This window comes from Delphinus delphis, chromosome 1 (genome assembly GCF_949987515.2).
Source record: "Delphinus delphis chromosome 1, mDelDel1.2, whole genome shotgun sequence".
In the NCBI taxonomy this organism is placed as follows: Eukaryota; Metazoa; Chordata; class Mammalia; order Artiodactyla; family Delphinidae; genus Delphinus; species Delphinus delphis.
The window spans coordinates 183,162,628-183,190,355 of record NC_082683.1 but is presented as its reverse complement, the minus strand read 5'-3'; the positions used below and the strand labels follow the sequence as shown (position 1 = coordinate 183,190,355).

Sequence of the window (27,728 nt, the reverse complement as noted above, 5' to 3'; positions counted from 1 at the left end):
CCAAATTGTTGTTGTGGAAGGGATAAGAGCGAGGGACATCTTATTCAGACATCTTGCCGGCACGCCCCCCCGCTCCCCCCAGCAATGCTTTCTAAAGACATATAGTAATGCCAGCACCTCAATCTCTGCTTCAAAAGGTAAGGAGGTAGCACAGGCAGGTGGAAGGTGAACTCTGCGTTTTTAGGGTTTCAAGCAATTCTTAGGATTCAACTGAGACTCTGTAAGTTTGGACTTGAAAATACTCCTGAAAACATCAATACTCCCTGTGGTCTGAGAAGGAATATAAATAAAGGACTAATAGAGCCACTGGTACACTACTGTGAGAAAGAGAGGTAAAATTGGGAAAAGATAAGCAGTGTTTCCAGGCTACATTATCCCAAATTTGGTTTCCAATACAGAGGCAATCAATCAACCAAATGACGCTAAGCCTGCTTCTATGGCCCGCTGCTGTGCGACCGTAGGCAAGTTAGTTATCTCTCGGCGCCTCAGGTTCTGCTTCTCTGTAAGACAGGGAGTTGCTCTAGATGATTCCAGAGCTGGAGTGAATTGAAAAGGAACAAGCAGTAAAAGGGAACAGGATGTATCCGGGACTCACAGAAGCCATGTTTCTGGTATGGTTTCTTTCCCTGTCCTTCCAACATCCATTCTGCAGGAGATCTTCAGAAATTTCCAAGCAACATAATCCACTGGACAACTGCTGTTTGGGACTTCTACCCTGAGCAACTTTCTCTTAAAACAGTTTCCGTTGTCCTAAGGTGGCGTACTCACCCCCAGATGGCTCTCACTGCAGAAATTCGAACTGATGGGGGTTGTGTCTCATGAAGACCACTAACTGTTGCCTGAAGAAACTGCTGGATCAATTCAGGGGACATAGCAACAGTGAACCGACTGGCAGCCCAAAGGGCCCGGCCCAAGAGGAAAGGAGACACTGGGAGGAAGAGAGAGCAGTTAGAGGCTGAACAATACAAGTTTCTGCTACTGCCCACCCTCCTCCCCACCACTATTCCTCAGTTTGTTGCAGTAACTGGATACCACCTAACATACATAACGTAATGGAGAGAAAAAGCATGATCTTGAAAGATAAAAGCAAATGTATGACCTATGGCACAGAATCATTTCCCTAGTTTCACTTTTCACTATTTGCAAAGTACATTTTGAATATTCCTAGACTACAAAGCCCCCCACCCTTGTTCCCACCACAGCTCTCACCACCCCTTACCACACTACTAGTCAGTCCTCTAGATGTCTTCTCCACTGCCAGTTTTTTCCTACTCTTGGACCACTATTGGAATACTGTAAATTATAGCTCTGTCATGCTTTTATTTAAAATGTCAGCAAATTCCATAGTCTACCAAATAAAGCCCATCTAAATTCGCATGGCATTCAAGGTCCCCTCAGATCAGTGACTCTAGCATTACCGCTCATTTCCCTTTGTGCCTTCCAAACTCAGGCACACACCCCTCCCTAGGAAGTCAACATCCTCCTTTGCCATTTCTGTGCTTTGTTTATAAGCCAACACACTCACCTCTCCTTGCATTATCTAACCGATCTCTTGGGCTGAAGTAATCCTAACTGTCTCTGCCACTTTAAGTCCATGTCTTTAGCTTTCTAACATGACACAAATATATGTTTTGATATTCTAGGCACTGGTGTAAGGATTACTACCCCTTGCCTATTATAAGATGCTTGAGGACAGAGACTATACTTATTCAGCTGTTATAGGGCTTAACTTAGTTACCTGTACAATAAGCATTTAGTTGATGGAACCTATTCAACAGAACCTAGCAAACGGTGCCAAATAATTACATACTAATTCATGTAATGGAGAGCACCATCCAAGAACACCTGCAAGTCCCCAAAGTTAAAACTGTTTTCATAGCAATACCAAGACATTGTCTTTTTTCATTCTCATTCCTTCTCGAGTATACGGTGGAATTTTCCAGAGGTTACTGATGTGTGACACCATGGCTCTGACAGCTAATGGAACGTATGTTTGCATTTCTTATATTTTGAAAGCTTCTCAGTTTTAATTTCTAATATGTTAAATACTGCTACATGTGACTCACAAAAAAATCTCCTTGGGATCACTGATAATTTTTTAAAGTGTAAAGGGGTCCTGAGACCAAAAAGTTTGAGAATGGCTTGTACAGAAAAGCTTTGCTAGGACAAGTTCTACAAAAAATGTGCTGGTGAGTTTGAGAAATTCCAACACTGTCATTCAACACGTGATTACACTATGTCCATTAGGTGCCAGGCACTGTGGGGCAAAAGGATATATTAGACATGGCTTGTACTCAAATATCTTACTTTCTCGTAGGAGAAAGAAAACATATTTGTCAACCACAACATAACGCAGCACGTGGTCAATGCACAATCAATAGGAACATGCCCAGTGGGTCCGGAGCTCTGGATGCTCAACCATCTTAATTCTGTGACTCAGGCCTGAGATGCCCCATGACAGCTGGCCTAAGGAGAGGTGGAGAACATTTTCCAATGGCTTAAGCTACCCAGAGGGCATCCTACAGAGAGGAAGCAGTGAGTGGACTGACACGGCCTTGACGACGCAGGGGTCCCACGACTTAAGTACTCAAGGAGGAAGCAGAGACAGCACTGGGGACTCTGAGGGTGAGAACAAGGCACGGAGATCATCACACAGAGACAACGCCACCTCTCAGCCGCTGCCCTGTGCTGCTGAGAAGTCAGGCTCATGCAGTCGAGGCTACTTTTTAAGGCTAGTAGTGAACGTGGACATGGGAACGGACATTTAATCTTGTAGACAGAAGAGGTTGAGAAAACTGACAAGAAGCACACAGGAAGGATGAACCACACACAGGCTGCCTGAGGGCATGGGGACTTTGCAATGACAGAGCTTGCAGCAGAGTTCTCAAGGCAGAGCAGCCAAATCTGCACTCTATTCAGACGCCAGAAAACACCCGGGACTTGAGCGCTGACTGGGAGAACAGTGTGAGAGAACAGCATGAAGAGCTATGAACGAGGCAATCCTAGTCTCTCAGTGGGTGAAGCTTGAGTCAAGGTCTCTGGGCAGTTCAGAGGTTCAGACGAGCTCAAGCTTTAGGGTGGAAGAAGAATGGTCACCCCGAGGTTTACCTGCCCAAGTGAACAACAGAACTGAGCTGATGGTGGGCCTGAGGACGGTGCTGAAACCTACCTGAGAGGTTGAGGTCCGCGAGGACGACGTTGGTCAGGAAGCCATGCATGTCGAAGGGGATCCTGCCACTCTTCACGCTGTCGGTGACGATGGACTTCACCGAGCCAAGGGCCAACATGCACGCCTCGTGGATCTTCCACCTGCCAAAGGGACACCACAGCCTGGTCACACACACCCACGGTCAAAGCGACAGACGCTTGAGGGAAGCCAATTCAGGAAAGGGCGTTTCAGCACAGCCTGACCCCAAAGTGCATTGAGCTGCTCTTCCGATCTAAACCTATAACTGAAAACGGTGTAATTTAATAATAACATGTTTTTCTAATTAAAAACAAAGCAAAAGTCCTTCCTTTCAAACCTTCTTAAAATGGGGTAAAAGCATCTTAGCCAACTGTTTTAAGGACGGGAAGAACTGCTTTAAAACAGATAACGCAAAGCAAGGACACGCCTGCCTCCGACCTGATGCCCAGAGCACGTCCCTCAGTGGGACACCCGCCGCCCACTCTCACCAATGTCCGGTGCCGCCATTCTTGGTGTGCTCAGCTTCCTGTAAATGCCGAGTCGCTGCGGCGGCCAGGGCTGCTGCGCTCTCATTCTGGAAATCAGTGGCCACAGCCTGGTGGGAGGAGAGGCGCTAACAAATGTTTCTGTGCAAATTAAACTGCAAGCTTCATTGCACACTGAATGGTTCCAACTCCTTCCCATACACACGGCTGAGCCCAATTAGGTACACTCAAAATACAGCCCCTAATTGTGTTAAGGTCTCTACGGTAAAGCAGTACCCATATTTCCGCAGTGCCCAAGTGCTGTGAAGCTCACAAAATGGACAGCTCCCTCTGGCTACATTCAGCAGAGCCTAAGTGGTCAATGAGAGACTGAGCTTTGGATGGCAGGGGACCAGATATTTATTCTCTGGGAGCCTGACTGTGGAAATACAAGGCTAATCTACTAGCTGAAACTTGGCGTGGTCTTTCCTAGGTGCCTTAGAAACACCGCAGGATAACAAGGAGTGCTCACCAACAATGAAACAACGAGAACAGGCCTCGCACCTGACAGGCGGCAGGTGGCAGCTTCTTCACAGACCCTCAGCCTAGAGACAGTCCTGGGCTCCAGTCAGAGCCAAAGAAACATGAGCAGCCACCTGGGTGTCCAAGCTCTCGGCAAGTTTTTTTAATTTGCCAACGTCTAGTTTGTGCTACAGCTTCTTGCTGAAGAGTGAATGAAACCGAGAAGCTCCTGATTCAAGCATCCTTACTCATTAGAACACTATCCTCTGCACAATTCTTACACCTAATATCCACACGTAAATCAGAACCGGGAGCAGTGACTTTGGAACTCCGGACTCTCAGACGTCACTCGAGATGCTCTTCTTATCCCCCAAAAGTCTACGACAAAGTCACCCAACAACACTGCTCAGCTTGGGTTAGAGATCTGGAAAGAAGAGGAACGGCTCAGGATCATCGGGCTGAAGTGTCAAGGTGGCCCTCTTACCAGCAACAAGTCCTGGGCTGCGATCCTGACAGTGTAGGAGAAGGTGTCATCATCTTCATCTTCCACAAACTGCTGGGGGTTGGCTGTCCACACTTTGATCTGAAAGGACGAGGACGTCAGGCTTCCCTGAGGCTCCCGTCTGCTCCCCTTTCCATCCACACACTGGAATGGCTCAGCCTCTTGTTCTCAGCTTGAACAGAATGCTATTCTCTTTGATGCAGAGAAGCGATTCCTTTAACAAGCTGAGCAGCAAAGGCCGCTGCAGAAGGTGGCTGACTGCTGGCCGCTCCTACTGTAGGTGGCTGTTACCCCCAGATACGTCAATTTGCTGAGTCTAGTAGGTCTGATGGGCATTTAATGGAAAATCATGTCCACCCTTGTGTTGTTCACACGAGACAGGCATTATCATATTTTTTAATGCTCTTTTCTGGTCTAATGGTTCACCAACCAGGCTAATGATCTGAACTCTATTACATCTCACTATTTATAGAGAAAGGTAGGCTTTTCTGGCTATCTGGGCCTTTGGTTGGCGGTCCTATAGATGTAAAAGTATTAGTACTCTGAAAGCCCAATTACCTAGTGCAGGAGTTGATAAAACCCCAACACCCAGGGATTCGGCAACATGATGATATCAGAGCTTTCTAGACCCTCCCATGAAGTTACTCTTCAGGTGTCTATTCTTCAAAATCACTTGGTTGCCTGACTTAGACCCCACATGCAGGCTGCACTCTCTGAATGCAAGCCGGTCACTGTCTCCCATACGTTGTTACCTGCTCCTCGGTGATCTGCATGTATAGGATGAGATAGTAAATCAACTCAGGCAAGGCCTTCTTGACAGTGCTTTTGAATTTGCTATTTTCTAGGAGAGCATGGACAAATTCAAAAATGCTAAAGACGAGATTTTCAAAGCCCAGGACTTCACCTACAGGAAACACACGAGAGAAGCTTTTAATGACAAGAAAGCAAAAGGAAAGCACAGACGCTGGAAAGGAACTACATCATCTCTGTAAGTTAATGAATAGTTAAAGCACTTGCTAATTATTATTCTCCAGGGAATGGAAGAAGGGGTTGAGGAGTCAAAGAAAGGAACTTGAGGCTATTAAGTACTCTTTGGCTTTTCAAGTAAAAGAATCAGGGAATTCCCTAGTGGTCCAGTGGTTAGGACTCAGCGCTTTCACTGCTGAGGGTGTGGGTTCAATCCCTGGTTGGGGAACTAAGATCCCAAAAGCCGTGCAGCGAGGCACCACCCCCCACCCAAAAAAAAAGAATCAGAAACACTGAACATATCTTCCACTCAGAAATTCTACAATTTCACGAGACTTACGCAAATGCCCATGAGGAACAGATCAATGATTTTCAACTTCTCATTTCCCCACATCCAATACACTTAGAGGAAACTCGGTGAGAACACTCTCTTAAGAGCATGAAGCCTCTAAGTTCCTGCCTCTGTTCTGTCTTTTCCTGGCTCCCTTTCCCACTAAGTGGTGCACCTGTTGAGATGAGACACGCCACGTACCATCAGAATCCACAGGATCTTCCACTTCCTCTGTGTAGTTTACTTCTGTCCTCACATAAGTACAATGAAGAGTAAAGAAACAGAATCAGCAGTCTGCTTTGGACACACTCTACAAGGGAGTGCTGTACACTCCAGCACTAGGAGCAGACTCTTTAAGCAAGCGGAACCACATGGACGTTAGGACCCAAGGCTAGATTCCCAACCATGGGCTGGCAGGCCCGTCAGCCTTCTGGAAAGGATATAAAGCTGCGCTCTCAGTTAGGGTGTTCCAAACAATAGGCAGAATCTGCTGCATGGAGGACACCATGTGCTTTGGGAAGTTTTTCACCAGGGCTGTCACTGCCTGGGAAGTTAAAGAGAAAAACCCCAAGAGTTACAAGTGCTATGGGGGAAAAATCACTGCTTTCAGAGCACCCTTCAAACCCCCGGCACCTCCATCGCAGTAAATGTTTACCTTCAGGACTTCCATCTTAAACCCGCTGTCAGACGTGGGGCCGTCTGGTATCTGGAGGGCCTGGACGAAGGCCTCTGTGAACTGCTGCACCACAGGGAAGATCAGGACTTTGGCCGCGCCCTGGCGTCAGAAACCAAAGTCAGTACTGGACGCAGCCCGAATCAGTGGCTCAGTGCATGCACCAAACACCGAGACCCGCGCTGTCTCCAGACCCCTTCAGGCTCGGGCCTCAATCAGAAGGGCGTGGCTACAAGGTCACTGGAGGTGTCCCCAAGGTCTGCTGTGTCCTTATCCAACACTGGCAGCTCCTCACCAGGAGCTTCTTCAAAGCTATTACATAAGGCCAGCTTCTCAATCCCAGGGACTGGTATTTTTCAGCTAGGCTGGTTCCACATGGGAGAGAGATAAAAGAGCAGTGAAGTTCTGGGTGATGACTAGCGTGAAAAAGATGCAGGAGGAGGTGTTAGAAAAAATAAGGCTCAGACGAAAGGAAACTAAGCTACACGCAGATGAGGAACTTAACCAGAACATTCACTGCATCCACAACACGGCGAGTGTCCGTCCTGGCACTGCTGTGCTGAAGACCTCTAGGCAGGCCGTCTGTTACCAACCTAAAGGCTCACTCACCTTCTCCAGCTCCTCCATGTTACAGATCATATGGGCACAAGTGGTAAAAATCTCCACGGCTCGGGAACGGGTTCGAATACCATACACCTGGAAACAAGTTACAGTGTAGCCATGAGACTGGTGGGTGTGCGTTCGTGCGTGCGTGCATGCGCGTGTGTGAGACTAAACTGTGACTACTAAATCCTGACATGGGACTGGAGGTACAGAGACAGGAAATGTCAATCACTCATGTCCAGGAGACAGACTCTTCTGTAATCCAGAGAATGGAAGGCAGCACGATGTCAGAACTTATTAGAATCAGCCTTACATACAGGCTTCTGTGGGTTAATCTGACAAAAATATGAAGCTGGACACGGCCTGAAATCCCAACACGGTTAACGTATTTCTGTCAAAACACAGCCCTTGGCTGGGGCCGGAGAGGAGGAGGGAGGTTAACCAAACGCATACAGAGTAAAGGAAGGGCTTATCGGGCGCAGTGCAGGGGTAGAATCGTTTCCAAGTACTCGGCTGAGGCGAACAAGCTTGGGTGGGCTGCCCCGTGAGAGGCAAGGCAGCACCAAGGCAGCAGGGGTGAGATGTGAGGGGAGGCTGCAGCTACTGCACGCTCTCATCACAGGCTTGTCCTCGCAGTTACAAGCGAAGGCCTAAGTATCATCCCAGCTCAGTCTTTGTCAGTTCTTGTCTTCAGGTCTGGGGACCGGCAGCCAACACAGCGGGCGCCCCCGGAGCGGGGGCGGCTGGCCAGAGCCCGAGCAGCTCTGCCTGCTGGATGGCGCAGCTGAGACTCGTACCTCGGCCATGGTGAAGATCTTGTACATCTCTGGGAGAATGACAGGAGCAACCAGCGGCATCTGGGTGTCTGTGACTTCTCGAGTGAATTCTACAGAGAAGAAAGCCCCGCTTTACAAAGACATTCCGCGTGAAAACTGTTGAACTGCTTCTAGGCGGCACACAGGGAAAGACACTGGTTGGGAGACTTACCCTGGCGTACGGAAGTAGTGTCAATTATTGGTTAGAAGGGAAAGAGAACGCAGAGATAAAGGAGAATACACGAGATTAAGAAAGAAAACCTGTAACGGAACTGTGTAAGAATCCTTGTGAGGTTGCCTTAGGAAAATTCGGAATTAATCTAGTTTGTGCCCACTGTCACCATCCAGGTGCACTTGGAGGCGTCTCACCTTTGTTCCACTTTCAATACCCTGCCCAAGAAGCTGTTCTGATGCACACAGTCAAGTCTGTGCAGACTTACCTGGCTTGAGCTCCACCCTGAAGATGGGGACGATGTCTACTGACCTAGAGGTCAGGCCACTGCTCAGAGGAAGAGAAGGAGGTTTACACCCCGTGACGGTGGCGAAGAGCACCCCGGCCGCGGAATGAGACTTGAGGAAGGCGAGGCAAGTGTGGGTCCCAGCCTTCCCTTCACTTCCAAAACCTCACAAGGCACCGAGACAGCAAGCAGGGCTCTGGATTGTGTCGCTGAGCGTGGAATACAAGCCCTTGAGTCCCAGTGGCCTCTGCTGCTTAACCAACCACATTCATTACTCTCATGATCACTCTTGATAGCCTCAATTTATCAACACTTTACAAGCTGAAGTCCAAAGTAAGTTTTCTGAAGTCACTCATCAGGTCAGAAAAAGCATGGGATGCCAGCGACATCAGTCTCCAAAGCTCTTTGAGAGCGAAGAGAAAGCTGAGGCTCATGGATCACTCATTTCAAGCCCTGGCGGCTGTGTCTGCATTTCCTTCACACCATCAGCCTTAGCTGTCATTGATAAACAGCTAAGTGTAATGGGAATAAGCCTTATTACATTCGAGAGACTGGGACAGCACCTTCAACAGCCCTGACGAGAGTCAGACCCGCTCTCCTGCCGGGCTCCTGCCCCCACACCAGTGCCCTGCTCCCCGCACGCACACCTGAGCTGCAGCTGCCGGAGCGCGGCCCAGCCTCACGTGAAGGTGTGTGGCTGACAGAAAGGTCATCTCACTGAACAGTGATTTCCTTAGTTAAGCACAACAAGGGCTCTTGAGCAAGCCAACTGTATATACAAACGTACAACTATTCTTTTCTCCAGGTTTTTAAAAAAGAAGCTGAACTTTGTGTTGCAAGACTGGAAGGGAATAGGCTTCCTTTCCTTAGTAGAAAATAGGTCTGTTAATTGTTATTTTGGCATCATGAGCTTGTAAGTAAAGAATCCTAGGGCTTCCCTGGTGGCGCCGTGGTTGAGAGTCCGCCTGCCGATGCAGGGGACGTGGGTTCGTGCCCCGGTCCGGGAAGATCCCACATGCCGCGGAGCGGCTGCGCCCGTGAGCCATGGCCGCTGAGCCTGCGCGTCCGGAGCCTGTGCTCCGCAACGGGAGAGGTCACAACAGTGAGAGGCCCACGTACCGTAAAAAAAAGAATCCTAGAAAGCTCATTCCACGGAGAGGGGTAGGAGAAATCACCTGAATAATACGCCGTACAAGAGAAACAAGGGCAATAAGCCGGGCAGGGAGCATCTGAGCAAGGAGCATTTGACCTTTTCAATAAGGTCAGCTCTATGCCCTGAGCACCCGTCACATGTAATCAATAAAAATACACTGGGTGGTGCAAAAAGGCAGCTGGGGCACGGGAAGAGGGGGTTTGAAACAAAAGGAGAGGGGCGATTTGCTTTTGGACATAGAACTGGTATTATCTACTATCAATATTAGATGGACTAGTAAAATTGGGCCCAAATGCCAAGTTTAGTAAACTGATTGACACTCAGAAAAGGTTGTAACAGCGTTCCTAACTAGGTAAGAATACCTTTCAGGTAAGCTAGCAGATCACGGAGGAGGTGGTAAGACAGGGGTGAGACTTTCGCAAACTTATATAAACAGAAAACAATGTGGTTTCTAACAGATCAGTACCCAGTGGCTAAGGTCCACATAAGGATTCCCTGAAAGCAAAGGAGAGCAGTGACCCCACATGGGGGACAGGAAGCAGGGCAGAATTTGCAAGAGACTGGGAGACTCAGGCCATACCTGGGGGTATTTAAGGATAGGTCCTATGAGGGACTGATAGGTTAGCTAAGCTTAGAAGAGCTGTTCACTAAGTCTCCTTGGACTCAAAGTTCAAGTATTTCTCTCAACTTCTCAGAACAGAAAGAAAGAAAATACACCAAAGACTACATATTTTTCTAAGCTGGTCAAACGAAGATCAGGATTGCAGAGTGGGACTGTTTTTATCTTCTTTCTTATATCTCCATAAAAATTCAACTTGACTATTCTTAACTTTGCTTTGGTTGAACCAAGTAGAAAAATAATATATAATAATGATCTAATCATGATGGCTAAAATCCACAGTGTGCTACCACAGGTCACTTTACACAGATTAGCTCACTTATACCGCCTAATGCTCCTTTGAGGTGGACACCATCATTACCTGAATTTTACACACAAGGAAACTCAAGCTCAAGAGACGAAGTAGGCTGGGTCAAGGTTAAGCCAGACTGTGAACTGAAGTCTGCGTGCGTAACCGCCACACTTGACTCTTTCCTGAGCGGGAAGGGCTCGCAGTGGCGGAAGCACAACACCGACTTCGTCCCCTGGGAAGTGTCACCGGTTCGGGAGGACAGCCATGGACGTGACAGCTGGAGGAGCAGCAGGGAGGGTGATGCGTGGGATCCAGGGGGCAAAACCAGGGGATGGTCTCCAATACCTGTAAGCACTCGCATGGCGCCGTGGACTGCGTTTAAGTCTCCGCTCACCAGCATCCCCATGAGCAGGTTGAAGAGCTGGGGCCAGGCTTCGGGCCAGTCCCAGTGAGCGATGGCTGACACCGCATAGGCCACGCTGGAGCGCACCTTGCTTATCGACTCTCTTAAGCCATTGGGCAATAGCTCCCGGATGACAATTTTTGCCTGGAGAGGAGAAAAGCCCACCTGCCATTAGACCAGGTTATAAGTGAGTGGCAGAGTCCTATCCAGTTCATATGCTGGAAAAGCAATGTGTACAAGACACTGCATATCTATGGAAAACTCCAATACGCCAACTGGACAAGTAATTCATCCAGAGAGTCTAACTATGGTCTCTAAACTTATGCTGTCCATTATGGTAGCCACCAGCTACATGCAGCCATTTCAATGTAAATTAATTAAAATTAAATGAAGTTAACAATTCAGCACATCAGCTGCCCTAGCCACCTTTTAGGAGCTCAGCACCCACAGGTGACCAGCAGCTGTACTGGACAGCACAGACACAGAATGTTTCCATGACGCAGGAAGCTCCAATGGACAGCGCTGCTCCAGACCTTCTACCTCACAATTTCTTGGGGGCCCAGCACGGTTGCACAGCACTGGACTAACTAGAAACATTATTTCATGTAACCCTCAAACAACTCTTTAAAGTTGGAATTTTAGATATTTAGGAAATTGAAGCTTAGAAGTTAAAATACTTTTTGAGTATTTCATAGCTAGTAAAAGGCAAACTGGCATCTGCACCCAGGTCCGCCTGGCACTCGAGCTCTCTCATCTGTAGCATGGCTCCTGCAATGCCAGCTACCAGTCACTCCATGGCCTTCTGATAGCTCCTTGTGGTCAGAGAACGGCCCTCACCATCTATCTCCACAGGCAGACAAGTCGAGTACCTCTCCTCACCCTTTCTGTGGTCTCAGGAGGCCTGAACCTCTCCGACTGGGCACACCAGTGAGTCTCCACGTACTGCTTCAAGATGACTGATGCCAGCTGTGAAAAGAGTAAGCCAAGTAGCACAGCAAGAAAAAGACTCTCTTCACACATACAAATCGTACACACGGCCCGATATATTCATCTGAAGTCTATCTAAATCTGGTATAAAATTCTAAGTTATTTATAAAGTGGCCTTATTCTTTCACTTTCCCATAAGAAAGTTTCACCAAGTAAAGGGAAATTACTTATAAACTGGGCCAATCAGTCTCGACTTACCTGACGGATCGCCAATGCCCCCTGAGGATCTACGGTCAGCTCTGCCAGGTGAACACCAAATTCTGGAAGGGAAAAGTCTATTGTGAGTCCAAGAGCGCCCAGGAATGCCATAGTGGTTTACTGAGCTCTAACCCTGATGCCAACAGGAAAGATTTCAGAGGATTCAGTGGCTCCAAGAGTGCTGATGACTGCTCAGATTGGCTCCTCTAAGCAAGAGAAGCAGGGCAGGGCTGCTCGCGATGAACAGTCCAGCACCTCTCACTTCCTCCAACCGCTGCACAGCCGTCTCCGCCTTCCAAGGTAGCGATGCACGTAGTATCTAACCAAAAACCGCTGCTATCTAACCCCAAAGGAAAATTAAAAGGTGAGACTTCAGGAGTTGTCCAGATGTACACCACCAAAGAAGAGATGATTAGGTCTAAGAAAATCTGGCCTTCACAGGCTTAGTCCTAAAATTACAACTGTTGTAAGTGAGCAGTTTCTAACAAGCAACGTAAGTAGTAATCTCGAAATGCATATTGGGAGGCTACAAACAACTCTGACTCCCAAATTAAAATTTAGATCCTTCAATGTAATCCCTATCAAAATCCCAATGATTGGATTTTTGCAGAAACAGAAAAACCCATGCTGAAATTCATATGGAATCTCAAGGGACCCCAAATAGCCAAAACAGTCTTGAAAAAGACCAGAACTGGAGGACTCACACAAATCTATAGCCATCAATACAGTGCGGTACTGACATAAAGACGGTCGTACAGATCGATGGAATAGATCACTCAGTGCGGAAAGAACAGTCTTTTCAACAGACGGTGCTGGGACAACTGGATATCCATGTGCGAAAGGAGTAAGCTGGACCCTTACCTCACACCATAACAAAAATTAACTCAAAATGGGTCAAGGACCTAATAAGGCCTAAAACAATGAAACTCTTAGAAGAAAACATAGGACAAAAGCTTCGTGACATCATGACATTAGATTTGGCAATCATTTCTTGGATGTGACGCCAAAGGCACGGGTAACAAAAGAAAAACTAGGCTTCATGAAAATTAAAAAATGTTGTGCATCATAGGACACTATAACAGCATAAAAGCAGCTACCCACAGAACGGGAAAACTTGCAAATAGGTATGTAATAAGCCACTAACATCCAGTTATATAAAGAAATTCTACCACTCAACAACAACAAAATGCCCCAATTAAATGATGAGCATAAGACTTGAACAGACATTTCTCCAAAGATTTATGAAGGCCAATAAGCACATGAAAAGATGCTCAACATCACTAATCATTAGGGAAATGAAAAGCAAAACTGAGGTACCACCTCACATACATTAGGATGGCTACCATCAAAAAAACAGAAAACTGCCATTGGAGAGGATGTGGAGAAACTGGAACCCTTGTGCACTGTTAGTGAGAATGCAAAAGGGTACACCCACTGTGGAGAACAGTACAGTGGTGGCTCCTTAAAAATTTTTAAATAGAATTACCATATGATCCAGCAAATTCCACTTATGGGTATATACCCGAAAGAAATGCAAGCACTGTCTTGAAGAGATATTTATTTGTGTGCCATGTTCACAGCAGCATATTTCATAAGAGCTAAAATGTGGAAGCAACCCAAGCGACCATCAACAGATGAATGGATAAGCAAAATGTGGTCTATATGTACAATGGAATATTACTCAGCCTTTAAAAGGAAGGAAATTCTGCAATAGGCTAAAACAACTGCTATAATGGATGAACCCTGAGGACAGTACACGAAGGGGAACAAGCCAGTCACAAAAAGACAAGTACGTACGTACCCACTTACATGAGGTACTTACAGTAGTGAAAATCATAAAGGCAGAGAGTAGAATGGTGACTGCCAGAGGCTGGGGGACGGGGAATTGGAAAGTTACTGCTTAACGAGTATAGAGTTTCAGTTTTACAGGAAGAAATGGGGATGGTTGGCAGTGAGGGCTGTACAACAACGTGAATGTATTTAATACCACTGAACTGTGCACTTCAAGAAGGTTAAGATGATAAACTTTATATTAAGTGTATTTTACCACAAGAAAAAAAGTTTGAATTTAGATCTAATTTATACTTGCAAAGGAGTAAATTATCAAATATATATTTGTGAAAAGAGGAAGCAGAATGTAAGGCCAAGAGCGCACCCTAACTTTCGCATCTTGCCTTCCAGGGCTGCGTGATCCAATATGGCAGCCATCAGCTACAAGTGGCTACTAAGGACCCGAAATGCGGCCTCCGAGAACTGACACGTGCTGGAAATGTAAGACATGCACCAGACTGCAAACGCAGTATGAAACAAAATACTGTGGAATATTTTAGTAAAGTTTATATCGATTACATATTGAAATAATACACCGCATACATTTGGTTAAATGATTACAGTATTAAAAATGAATTTTACCTGTTTCTTTTTTACCCTTTAGCTACTAGATGATTAAAACGTTCATGTGACTCACATTCTTCCTACCGGACAGCACTTTTTTGAGAATGGACAGCAGCTTTCAGAACTGCTTGGTCGTGGCAGGTGCACAGGTTACAACAGGCTCACCATCCGACTTGAGAGCTATGATCAGTGGGCTTAAAGCCTGGGCCCTGAGCTGCCGTGGCAATCCCTATCCAAATTCCAATGGCGCTTTCCACAGAAACAGAACAAACAATTCTAAAATCAGCATGGAACCACAAATGACCCAAACAGCCAAAGCAATCCTGAGAAAGAATAAAGTTAGAGGCATCACGCTCCCCGATTTTAAATTGTATTACAAAACTGTAGTAATCAAAACAGTGTGGTATTGGCATAGAAACAGACATACAGATCAATGGAAGAGAACAGAGAGCGTAAAAATAAACCCACACATACATGGTCAATTAATTTATGACAAAGGAGCCAAAAATATACAATGGGGAAGGGAGAGACCCTTCAACAAATGGTGCTGGGAAAACTGAACAGCCACATGCAAAAGAATGAAACCGGACCACTATCTCACAACATACACAAAAATCAATTCAAAATGGATTAAAGATTGGAATGTAAAAGACCTGAAATCATAAAACTGCTTGAAGGAACCATAGGCAGTAAGTTCCTTGACATTGGTTTTGGTGATTTTTTTTTCATTTGACACCAAGATTAAAGGCAACAAAAACAAAAACAAGTGGGGCTACATCAAACTAAAAAGCTCTGCACAACAAAGGAAACCATCAACCAAATACAAAAGCAACCTACCGAATGGGAGAACATATTTGTAAATCATGTATCTATTAAGGGTTTAATATACAGAATATATGAAGAACTCATACAATTCAATAGCAAGTAAAACAACTGGATTTTAAAATGGGCAGAGGACCTGAATATACACTGTTCTAAAGACCTAGAGATGGCCAACAGACACATGAAAAAGATGCTGAACAACACTAATTATCAGGGAAATGCAAATCAAAATCACAATGAGATAAACTCACACCTGTCACAATGGCTATTATCAAAAAGATAAGCAATAACGGGACTTCCCTGCAGGGGATAAGACAGGGGGTGCAGGTTCGATCCCTGGTCAGGGAACTAGATCCCACATGCATGCCATAACTAAGAGTTCGCATGCCACAACTAAGTAGCCCTGGAGCCACAATTAAGGAGCCTGCCTGCCACAACTAACACCCAGCACAACCAAATAAGTAAATAAATTTTTTTTTTAAAAAGGATAAGCGATAACAAGTGTTGACAAGAATGTGGAGAAAAGGGAACCTTTGTGCATTGTTGGTGGAAATGCAAAATGGTGCAGCCACTATGGAAAACAGTATGGAGGTTCCCCTAAAAATTAAAAATAGAGCTACCATTTAAGGCAGCAATTCCACTTCTGGGTGTTTATCCAAAGAAAATGAAAACACTAACTCAAAAAGATATATGCACCTCATGTTCATCGCAGTACTGTTTACAATAGCCAAGATGTGGAAACAACCCAAGTGTCCACCGATAGGTGAATGGATAAAGAATATGTACGTGGTATGTATGTATGTGAGTACAGATACACACACACACACACAAAATAGGATATTAGTCAACCATAAAGAAGAATGAAGTCTTGCCACTTACAACACTACGGATGGACCTTGAGGGCATTATGCTAAGTAAAGTCTGTCAGTCAGAGAAAGACAAATACCATATGGTCTTACTTACATGTGGAATTTAAAACAAACAAACAAAACAAAACAAAACAAACAAGCTCACAGACGCAGAGAACACACTGGTGGTTGCCAGAAGCTGGAGATGGGGGGGTGGGCAAAATGGGTGAAGAGAGTCAAAAGGTATAAATTTCCAGTTATAAAATAAATAAGTCATGGGGAAGTAACATGTAGCATGTCAACTACAGTTAATAATACCGTGTTGCATATCTGAAAAGTTGCTGAGACTAGATCTTAAAAGTTTTCATCACAAGAAAAAAAAAAACCAGTTGTTGTCCTATTATTTTTATTGCCCATCATGAGTACACTGTTTGGCTTTCTTATCGATGTAACTAAAGTTACTTTCCATGGTAAGTGCTAACTATCATAACTAGATTCCACTGAAATAGCCATCCAAAGGGTATTTATACAATACAAAAGCTTAATATCAGGAAAAAGTTGTTCCAGGCAATGTTCCATGTTCAAGGCTTATCCAGGTAAGCAGGTGAAAAACTACTGAAAATAATCTATGCCTATTTCTTTTTAAATGTTTTCCTTCATATTGTTCTCTTTTGTATTTGGGTTGCTCTATTTTTTTAATGTTATTTATTTATTTATTTTTGGCTGCGTTGGGTCTTTGTTGCTGCGCGTGTGCTTTCTCTAGTTGCGGCGAGCGGGGGCTACTCTTTGTTGTGGTGCGAGGGCTTCTCATTGCAGTGGCTTCTCTTGTTGCGGAGCATGGGCTCTAGGCGCGCAGGCTTCAGTAGTTGTGGCGTGTGGACTCAGTAGTTGTGGCTCACGGGCTCCAGAGTGCAGGCTCAGTAGTTGTGGCGCACAGGCTTAGGAGCTCCGCAGCATGTGGGATCTTCCCGGACCAGGGCTCGAACCCGTGTCCCCTGCATTGGCAGGTGGATTCTTAACCACTGCGCCACCAGGGAAGCCCCTATGCCTATTTTTTAAAATTAATTAATTATTGGCTGCGTTGGGTCTTCATTGCTGCGCGCGGGCTTTCTCTAGTTGCGGTGAGGGGGCTACTCTTCACTGCAGTGCTGAGGCTTCTCATTGTGGTGGCTTCTCTTGTCGTGGAGCACGGGCTCTAAGCAGGCGGGCTTCAGTAGTTGTGGCAGGTGGGCTCAGTAGTTATGGCTCATGGGCTCTAGAGCGCAGGCTCAGTAGTTGTGGTGCACGGGCTTAGTTGCTCCATGGCACGTGGGATCTTCCCGGAACAGGGCTCAAACCCGTGTACCCTGCATTGGCAGGCAGATTCTTAACCACTGCGCCACCAGGGAAATCCCTATGCCTATTTTTTTTAATGTTTAACTTTGAAATAATTTTTAGACTTAAAGCAGTTTCCTCCAATGCGTGACAGTCCTATTCTTTCCTTGTCTTTTATGACCCGACCACTTTTGATAAGTAACGGTCAGTATTTCGTAGAACACATCTTGATGTTCATTCGACTGACGTCTCCTCATGATCAGATTGAGGTTATTCATTTTTGGCAAGAATATCAGGGAAGTGATGCTGTGTCCTTAGCGTATTATAATGTTGATAAATTTTCTTATTGGTAATGTTAACCATGACCACTTGGTAATGTGCGGTCTGCTGGATTTTCCACTGTAAAGGTACTGTCTTTCCCTTTACAAATGACAAAAATCTTCAGAGAGATACTTAGAGATTATGTTCATATCCTGTTTCTCTTCAAACACTCACTGATTGATTTTAGCACCCATCTGTGGATCCTGCCTGCAACAATTATTACTGTGTTGTTTGTCCTGTGGTGCTTTTGTATTTCTTATTCTCTTTACACTTACTAATTACTAGCAATTCTTTTGTAAGGAAGCACTGTCCTGTCTCCTTTATTTATTTCGACCCGTGTGGACTCATGCTTATTCATTTCACTTCATGAGTTTTAACCCAACATTCTCATTATTTGTTCTGTTGCTCAGCTGTTCCACTGTGGTCGCCAGCACACCTTCTTGCAGGCCTTTCCACATGCTCCCATCGTTTTTCAAGCCCTTCCTTATATTCTGTTATCACAGGATATATTCTAGGCTCACCTTGTATTTTCTCTGCCTAAACCCTGGAATCAACTTTTCCTCCAAGGAGCCCTGGTGCTTTTTAGTGGAGAATGCTATTTAGAAATCAAGATCTGGGCGCTAGGTGTGCTCACTGTTTCTGGCATGTCACTGCTCCTAGGCCCTCTCAGAGAACAGCACTACGACACACATGTATGCATACTAACCCATGCTTACACATACATCTGTCTGTCCATCCGCCTGCCAATCCATCCATCTATCTACTGATAACTCAAATGCCAATCCAATATCTCAAGGTTCACTCTGCTTGTCCTCCTTATTTGTAATGCTTTCTCTGATAGTGATAAATCTGGCTCTCATTATCTACAATAAAATTACTTATTTGTTCAATCTTAGTATACACAGAAACTAATTACAGAACTATTAACACTTGTAGAAAACAGATATATTAACTGGAGTATAATTTTTGTGTACAGTCCTTTTTGACTTGAGTCTTACAATATACAGTCAAAATACTATTTTCCAGGGACTTCCCTGGTGGTGCAGTGGTTAAGAATCCTCCTGCCAATGCAGGGTACACGGGTTCGAGCCCTGGTCCAGGAAGATCCCACATGCCGCGGAGCAACTAAGCCCATGCATCATAACTACTGAGCCTGCACGTCACAACTACTGAAGCCCGTGCACCTAGAGCCCATGCTCTGCAACAAGAGAAGCCACCGCAATGAGAAGCCCAGGCACCGCAATGAAGAGTAGCCCCTGTTCACAACTAGAGAAAGCCCGTGAGCAGTAACGAAGACCCAACGCAGCCAAAGATAAACAAAATTTAAAAAACAAAAAACCAAAATACTGTTTTCCAAAGTTACTTAGGTTAGTTCTTTCCTCCCACAACACCTAGTAGTAGTTACACTGTTCATCTGTAATACAGTTAGGTTCATGTGTTACTAATTGTACCCTTCCATTGTTTGATTTTAATTATTTACTTATTTTGGGGGGTATGTAAAACTATATTATGATTCTCAGAGTTAAAGCTACACAAGAAGGCATATGCTCCCTCCTCATCCCTAACAACTTCCTTCCATCCTCTCCCCAGCCGCTCCACATAGATAACCAATCAGTTTCTGGTTTGTCTTTTCGGTATTTCTTTTGCATAAACAAGCAGATACATGTGTATTTTCTTGTATCCTCTTGTTTACATGAAAAGTAGTGTATTATACTCTTTTGCACTTTGCTTTTTTTCAGTTAACATTATAATCTGGAAACCATTCCAAAACAGTTCCTCAAGATTCCTTATTCTTTTTTTACGGCTGCATAATATACCACTGTATGGATACACATACTTTTTTCAGCCATTTTCCTACATATGGGCAGCTAGACTGCTTTCAATTATTTTGCTTTTATAAACAATGTTGCAGTAAATAATAGTGTGCAGCATGTATTTTTATATTGTTAAATGTGTATCTTCAGGGTAGATTCCCAGAACTGGGACTGCTGGGTCAAAAGTGTGTTTGTAGTGTTGTCAGGTGTGGCCAAATTTCCCTCCAGAAGGACTGCACCAATGTGCATTCCCACTAGCACTGTTAAGGAGTGTTTCTCCAGGACTTCCCTGGTGGCACAGTGGTTAAGAATCTGCCTGCCAATGCAGGGGACAGGGGTTCGAGCCCTGGTCCGGGAAGATCCCACATGCCGCAGAGCAACTAAGCCTGTGCACCACAACTACTGAGCCTGTGCTCTAGAGCCTGCAAGCCACAGCTACTGAGCCCACATGCCACAACTACTGAAGCCTGCACGCCTAGAGCCGATACTCTGCGACAAAGAGAAGCCACCACAATGAGAAGCCCACGCACCGCAATGAAGGGTAGCCCCGGCTCACTGCAACTAAAGAAAGCCCGCGCGCAGCAACGAAGACCCAACGCAGCCAAAAATAAATAAATAAATAAATAAGTTAAAAAAAAGAAGTGTTTCTCTACAACCTCACCAACAGAATGTGCTTTAAAATTTTTGCTAGTCTGATAGAGGAGAAATGATATCTTAATGTTGTTTAATTTGTATTTCTCTAAATCATGAGGGACTTTAAACTATTTGTGTGTGTTTGAGTGCCTTTTTAATGACACTTAGGAGGAGGGGTGAGTTCTCTGTCCATGCCCCACCCCCTCATTTTTCTATTGAGGTTTTGGTCCTTTGTTTCTCAATTTTTAAGAGTTCTTTATATATTAAGGATATTATCCTTTTGTCTGTGGTATATGCTGTGAAAATTTCTCTCACTTTGTCAGCTGTCTTCTGACTTAAATTTTCATCTCTATTTATTTCTTCTGAGCTTGTTTTGAGATCTAAGTTTCTACTGTATAATTTCCCTTCTCCCTCAGGAACTCCTGTTCACATGTCTTGCAGGGCAGGTCTGCTAGTAATGAAGTCCCTCAATTTTTGTTTGTCTGAGAAAGTCTTAATGCTTCAGTTTTGAAGGCTGATTTCAGTGGATACAGAATTCTAGGTGGTAATATTTTTCTATCCTCACTTGAGATATCTCACTCCACTCTTCTCTCGCTTATATGGCTTCTGAAGAGCGGTCCAATGTAATTGTTAATTCTTTTTTAATTTAATTTTATTTTTTTGCGGTACGCGGGCCTCTCACTGTTGTGGCCTCTCCCGTTGTGGAGCACAGGCTCCGGACGCGCAGGCTCAGCGGCCACGGCTCACGGGCGCAGCCGCTCCGCGGCATGTGGGATCTTCCCGGACCGAGTCACGAACCTGCGTCCCCTGCATCGGCAGGCGGACTCTCAACCACTGCGCCACCAGGGAAGCCCAATTGTTAATTCTTGTTCCTCTATGGGTAAGGCACTATTTTCACTCCTTTTAAGATATTCTCTTTGTCTTTGGTCTTCTGCAGTTTGAATATGATAGGCCTAGGTATAATTTTGTTTTGTTGGTACTGACTTTTTATATGGTGTTTTTTGTCATGAAAATTAAAATTTTAATGTAGTCAAATTTATCAACCTTTTACTGCCTCCGGATTTTGAGTCATAGTTAGAAAGCCTTTCTTTATGCCAAGGATAAAGAAAAATTCACCCATACTTTCTTCTAAAACTTTTATGGTTTCATGTTTTCAATATTTAGATTCCTAATCATTTGAAGCTAATTTTTTGTCTGGTGTGAGATACTGATCTAATTCCAAATGGCCACCCAATTGTCCCAGCACCTTTATTAAAAGGTCCATCTTTACCCCAATGATCTGAGATGCCACCTTTATCAATACTACATTTCCATAGTTACTCGTGTCTACTTCTGGACTTTCTTTTTTATTCCACAGTTCTATTTGCCTATTTGCGTGCCAGTGCCACACTGCTTATTTTAATTATAGAGGCTTTACATAATGTTTTAATGTCTTGTAGAACTAGTCCCTCCTCACAGTTTTCCTTTTTTGGTGTTTTTGGAGCTATTTCTTCCAAGCTTATGTTTCTATGAACTTCAGAATCAACCCTTCTCACTCATCTAGAATGCTGAGCTGTGCTATCCAAGGACAGCGCACACCTTTCCATTTCATGTCTGCTTTTAAGGCTCTCAGGAATGTTTAAAAAGTTTCCCCTAATAGGTTTTTGCACGTTTCCTGTTAATTTTATTCCTAAGTATTTAATCTTTTTGTTGCTATTGTAAAGGGTTTTTAAAAAAACACCATTATATTCTCTAACCTTTTACTGTTTGTGTATATGAAGGCTATTGGTTTTTATATTTTAATTTTTTGTATTTTTAATTTACGCTACCTTACTGAATTCTTAGATTCTTAACTCTTTCTTATTACACCCTTATTTTAGGCTTCAGTTACTGATACAACCTTACGGCACCTATCATTTCACTCAGGAAAGGAGAATTTTCGCAAGACCACCGAAAAAGCCGCCACATTCTTTCTAAAGCATTTATTAAGTGATTAAATCACAAGCAAACACTTCACACCTGCAGAATTACCGCTAAAGATGCTGAAATCCATTCTAATTCTTAGGGTTAATCTGGCGACTTCAGCCTCTGGTAAGTCTAAAAACCCCATTTTTAACAGAATAAACAGTAGGTGCCTACAACCCAAAGATATGGGAATCAACTTTCCAAATGGACTAAAACACAGATGAGCCAGACATAACTTAGGAACACCTCTTGGATACCAACCAATGTTCAAGTTTAATGGAAAAAAGCACTCTAAAATGCATGTGTGGGGTCTTCCCTGGCGGTCCAGTGGTTAAGACTCCGAGCTTCCACTGCAGGGGGCGTGGGTTCGATCCCTGGTCAGGGAACTAAGATCCCAGCATGTCGTGGCCAAAAAAAAAGAAAAAAGAGAGAGAGAGAAAGAGCACTTGTAACGCTCTGTAAGGCTCCCAGACTTCCTCTGACTTCAGATACTTGGTGTGACAATGGATGCTAACTTTATGGCCCTAAGTCTGCTAAGAACGTCACTGTCTACCCCAGGCTTAGCTCCCTGGATACTGTCAACCAATTCTGACGAGCCTATATGAGGTCCTTCAGAATGACTATAAACATATTCACAAATTATCCAGGCCACGCAGTATTTTCTTTTACAGCACTGTTTCAATAATTTTTGCATGGACCACTCTGATATGCATTTTTAATGTTCCTGCCAAGAGTACAATTTCTGGATCATCACTACAGGGACAAAGTAATGAGATCAAGATAAACAAAATCTTTAATCACAAGGTGTGAAAAAGACACTGAGGTGTAAATGAGGACTTTTTTTGAGGAGGGCTTGAAACACGAGTGGAGACTATAAAGCTTAAACTAATCTGAGTAATTTCCTCCCAGTAAGCACAGATGCTGCCGTCGGGTTTGCGCCGAGGCTCACAGAAGGGGAAGGGAGAAGGAAGCAGGCCTTCTCCGTCAGTCCACACTCCCACCGACCAGAAGAGCCATTACAGCGGGAAGACCAGGCAAACTCTACACAGGGGTCCTTTCTCATCCACCTGAGAACCTCAAGTTCACTCTTTTTGAAGAAAAGCTTAGTGTGAATACACGCTTTCCGTCTGAGCGCCGGGAGTGCTCGCACTCTGCTGAGGGTCGCGACAACTGGGAGCCCTTCATTCTATAACATAATCTTTAAATTCCTCTTGTCCAGGGACCTATCAGAGATCACACCCCGATTTCCACCAAGCACCGTGCGTCACACATCACTGAGACTGTAAAAGGTGGTGAGAGTGAGGGATCATCAGAAGATTAAGATCCATGTGGGAGCCCAGGAACCTAAGTCAGCCAGGGGACTCATACCCACAACAAGCATTATAGAATGGATTTTCTCTGAAACTTTATTTCCTCCATGTTCGAAAGTAGAAGCTCGAAAGTTCGAAAAACATGATTCTCTGTTCAAAAGCTTTAATGGGAAAGAAAATCTTCAAAGAGGATCATCTAAAGACAAATTTTTCAAACAGAATGGATAAACTGAATAGATTTTCTTTCCTCCAGGCTCCCAGAGTTTCAAAAACAGTGACACGATCAACTCTGGTTTGGAAACCCCCCAAATTCAAAGACAAAGAGCTCATGTGCATTAGGTTACAGGGAGATATGAGGGAAAATATCAATTATTATTTTATTTAACCTAATTTAGTCTGTCTAGACCATATACCCATTAGAAATACAGGATATCAGTCGCCATAAAAGTTTCCTATCATAAAATCTAATTTTATTTTTAGTTAGTTTAGTTTACTTAAAAGCTGTATGAAGCATCACTGACAAGACGTGACAGTGGTGGTGTGCGGGCGATGAACTCTGTGCTCTGCAAAACTCACAGGATGAAAAGCCAGAAAAAACCCTCAATTGCTCTGACTTACTTTAACTCTGATCAACACCACTGCCTTATCCACTGACGACTTCTGTGAAGTAGGAACAATCCTACTTACAGATATTCACTTAACAGAGATCATATGATATTCTTTGATGAAGTATAACTAAGTATATCCATAAAGAAAAAAGTCCTTATATGTTAGTGTGTGTTGGGGGATTTCCAGTTTTTCTGAAATTAACATAATTTCTTTAGAAAGCATTAGAAAGAACAGCTGAATAACTTACTTTGGAATGATTAAGGCAGGGAAAATACAAGAGACACAGACAGAGCTGTTTTATTCTGTCTTGCTTGAAAAGGACCAATTACAGATTAAACTAAGATTCAATCTGTGAAGTTAGGCCAAAGGGGGACATTCTCAAGTGGGCTGTATGAAGTTAGCTTTCTAAAGCCATTTTCGTTAAGAAATTTAATTTCTCTAGTTCCCTTTCCCAAGGTGAATAAGGACAGACCTGTTGGGTTAACCTGGGTTTGTACCCTGACTCTAAGTGGTTCTGGATTAACCTTTAATCCAACCCAAAATGGTAGCCTCTGACTTCCTAAGGAATCTTTTGCTCTCTCCCCTTAATCATTCTCTAGCCTTTTAGTCTCTGCCGCCCTCTCTGGTTTTCCTCACTCCTCTTTCTCTCATTTCACCCCACTTGGCAAAAACACGATCCTTCTATAACTTGGCTGAGAAGGGAAGATCCAAAGGAGAGCATGGAGGAGAAAGGATAAACTGAGAAACACATGCTCCTGGTCTTAAGGGTCGACTGGAGACATGAGGCTTGGACAGTCAGGAAGGCTCCTACTAGGAAGAACTGGGGACAGGGACTGTCCGGGAAGGAGGGAGTTCTGAGGAGAGCTCTGGAGAAGTCCCCCTTTCTCACAGGGTTTTTCACAAAACCACAGCTGAAAGGAAAAAGAAAACTGCACCACTGGCCTTTTTCCGAGCGTGGCCGCCTTCCGCTCGGCTCAGTGCCCGCCACACGCCCAGGAGTGCGTCTGGATCCTGGAGGGCTCCCTTCGCAGGTGACAGTGCTTACGCTACACTGGAAGAGAGCCAGAAAAGCGCCCATGAGAACCAGAAAGCAAACTTCCACCAGCAGGATCATCTCTCTAGGCACCTAAGATGGGGAATCAACACAGATATCTCGGCAGCGTTGGATGTCAGGAAAAGCGAGGGAGAGATAATGCCCCCTCCCCAGCTCAATATAATGGTGGTGGGAGGAAAGAAAAAATGTATCTTCTGTGACACATCTGCTGGGAGCAAGACAGAAGAGACTAAGTCAAGGCCAAATGTCTTCATTTCTAACAGACACAAGAAGTGACTAAAAGAAGAAAGTGACCTGGGGCCTAAATCTAGTCATATAAGAAAGGCTCTGCTACACTGGCTGGCCTGGAGAATTAAAGCTTCAGAATGGAAGCAACACCTTCCACCGCTCAGGTGAGGCTGCTCTTAGAGGACGGTAAACAGAGAGGAAAGAAAAGCAAATAACTTCGCTCTAAGATGTAAAAAAAGTCAAGCATAAGTACACCAAAAAAAGAGAGCTGACATTGTCAAAAGTCACGATCTCATAATAAGTCACACGAAAAAGAGCTCATAAAGCTGAGGAGAGAACATTAGACTTTGACGTAAGAGACCTTTGGCAGTTCACAAACTTTCCTTCTCTTTAAATACTGTGTTCATAAGATGCTTGATATGATCCCACCTAGTAAACAAAATGGAATTAGAAGAATGCTCTAACAGATCAAACAGACTAATTCTTACTTTACTGAGGTAGAGCTAAATTCCTACAAACCCTGTTGATAAAACTCAAACTCTCAGTCTTCCTAAGGAAACAAAAGGGTACCAATGCTCTGTTGGAATACTGTATAGCAGAGGAACCTCCAACTTTCAAGTAATAAGTTTCTCAGTTCAGGATGTGAGTGCTGTCTGAAGAAGGTGGCTAGTGGCACCATCTTCTCTGCCACTGAGCCCTGTGAAATAGGCTTTCACTAGTCAGAAAGGTTTGCTGGGTTTCCCTCAGATTCCAAGTGACTAGGGAAAACAGCAAGCACAGGGACTGAAGAAGACCATCCCAGGAGAGCAGGCTGGTGGGCGCAGCCTATCTTCATCCTTTCAAAATTAGCCCACTGTACAAGTCAGGTGGGTCTCTGACATACATACCGTTTCTTGGCTTAAGAGGACAGGTTCCCATTCTGGGAAACATGGTAACTGATAATAGGCAAGTTTTTCCCGGAAAATACCAGCTGGCAGACTGAATGACCTGGACGTACTTTGGGCTCCGGCACCTCAATTTTCTAAGATAACTGCTTCTTAAAATCCCCTCTACTCCAGAATTTGGTCAGAGCATGGCCACCTCTCTTATCTGTCCACTTAACAGAGAGTTGACAGCTGACCTGTGTCTTTCCCCCCAAATTAAATTAGAAATTGTTCCCTTTGTCAAAGGGAATAGATGGGTTAATCTTCAGGATCAGTTGGGACCAGCCTCCCACGTGAGGCAATAATAAGGCTCCTAAAGACAGTGTGGCTATTTGAGGGGACAGAGGGACTAGACACAACCAGATCTGGTTGTCATCCAATCTTGGGCCTCTTGGAACCAAAAAAGGATTGAAAGAACACACATAATAATAGACACCAACTCCCAGATCCCCCATCAACTCCAAGTTTTAAGGAAATGTGTTTCCTAGGACCAGAAAGCAAGGTTTCTTCTACTAGAATAAATCTAAAACATGAAGCAGCTCCAAAGGCGTGGAGAAGATTCATTCACTTGCAGGAACGGCTGCTCGCCTAGGCCTGCAGGGTGTTCTAACAGTGGGAGCAATGCCCTGCGTGCGTCCTCAGGACAGACTGCTGGCTAAAGCCGGGCTGGGAAGGCATGTACTCTGCTTTCATTAAAGGAAAAGAAACTGGTCGCGCAAAGGAAATGTGTGACATTCAGACTGAAGAGAAGACAGGAGGTACTCGGGACCCCACAGCTAAAAACAACTTGTGAAAGGCCACAAGAAGAGGAAAGGAGAGAAGCAAGGTACTGTATCTGAGGAAACGGATCACCATCCGCCATCTCAAAAAGAGGTTACTGAAAGGGGTGGATTTCTATAGTTTTTCAATAAACAAAAGAAATAAGACTATTTAAAAACACAAACAACCCCCAAAGGGTCCAAAGTACCACATTCAACTCCACAGACTTGATTCAACCTTGCACATCACATCCCAAACCTGTGAGTCACATGCCTTCCTACTGGGTCACCAACAGCAGGCTTCCGTGTCAAAGCCTCTCCACGGCTCGCAGCACACTGGTAACAGGTTGCCGGTAACTTATGGGGCGTGTGTGTGAGAGGGAGAGAGAGAATCTATTCCCATCAGTGGCCTAGATCAAATGCAAAATTCTGCACTTCTGTTTAATTTCTTATTTTGAGACCCAAAAAGACGAAGTAGGACAGTAGAACTTCAAGAAGATCTCAAGAAGATGATAACTGACTTTGCCTAGATGAGACCATGGTGTTGGCTAGAGTCGAAGGGATCAGAGCCCAATCGGAGCTG

The 27,728-nt window shown here is 44.6% G+C and overlaps 1 protein-coding gene across 2 annotated transcripts in view; it reads right to left on the bottom strand.

Annotated features, from left to right (window-relative positions):
* IPO9 (importin 9) overlaps positions 1-27,728 on the bottom strand; it is a 45,823-nt gene that overhangs the window by 16,803 nt on the left and 1,292 nt on the right. The window contains exons 1-14 of one of the 2 annotated variants that reach the window (XM_059998897.1): positions 25,125-25,229; positions 12,174-12,235; positions 11,868-11,954; positions 10,931-11,132; positions 8,046-8,134; positions 7,255-7,341; positions 6,628-6,747; positions 6,416-6,516; positions 6,174-6,232; positions 5,428-5,579; positions 4,658-4,756; positions 3,676-3,782; positions 3,170-3,309; positions 769-928 (exon numbers count right to left, since the gene is read on the bottom strand). In XM_059998897.1, the coding sequence (XP_059854880.1) occupies positions 769-928; positions 3,170-3,309; positions 3,676-3,782; positions 4,658-4,756; positions 5,428-5,579; positions 6,174-6,232; positions 6,416-6,516; positions 6,628-6,747; positions 7,255-7,341; positions 8,046-8,134; positions 10,931-10,991 (1,175 nt within the window). In that variant the 5' untranslated portion in view covers positions 10,992-11,132; positions 11,868-11,954; positions 12,174-12,235; positions 25,125-25,229. Of the gene's footprint in view, positions 1-768; positions 929-3,169; positions 3,310-3,675; positions 3,783-4,657; positions 4,757-5,427; positions 5,580-6,173; positions 6,233-6,415; positions 6,517-6,627; positions 6,748-7,254; positions 7,342-8,045; positions 8,135-10,930; positions 11,133-11,867; positions 11,955-12,173; positions 12,236-25,124; positions 25,230-27,728 lie in introns of those variants that run through there. The other variant, XM_059998889.1, reaches the window with a different exon arrangement.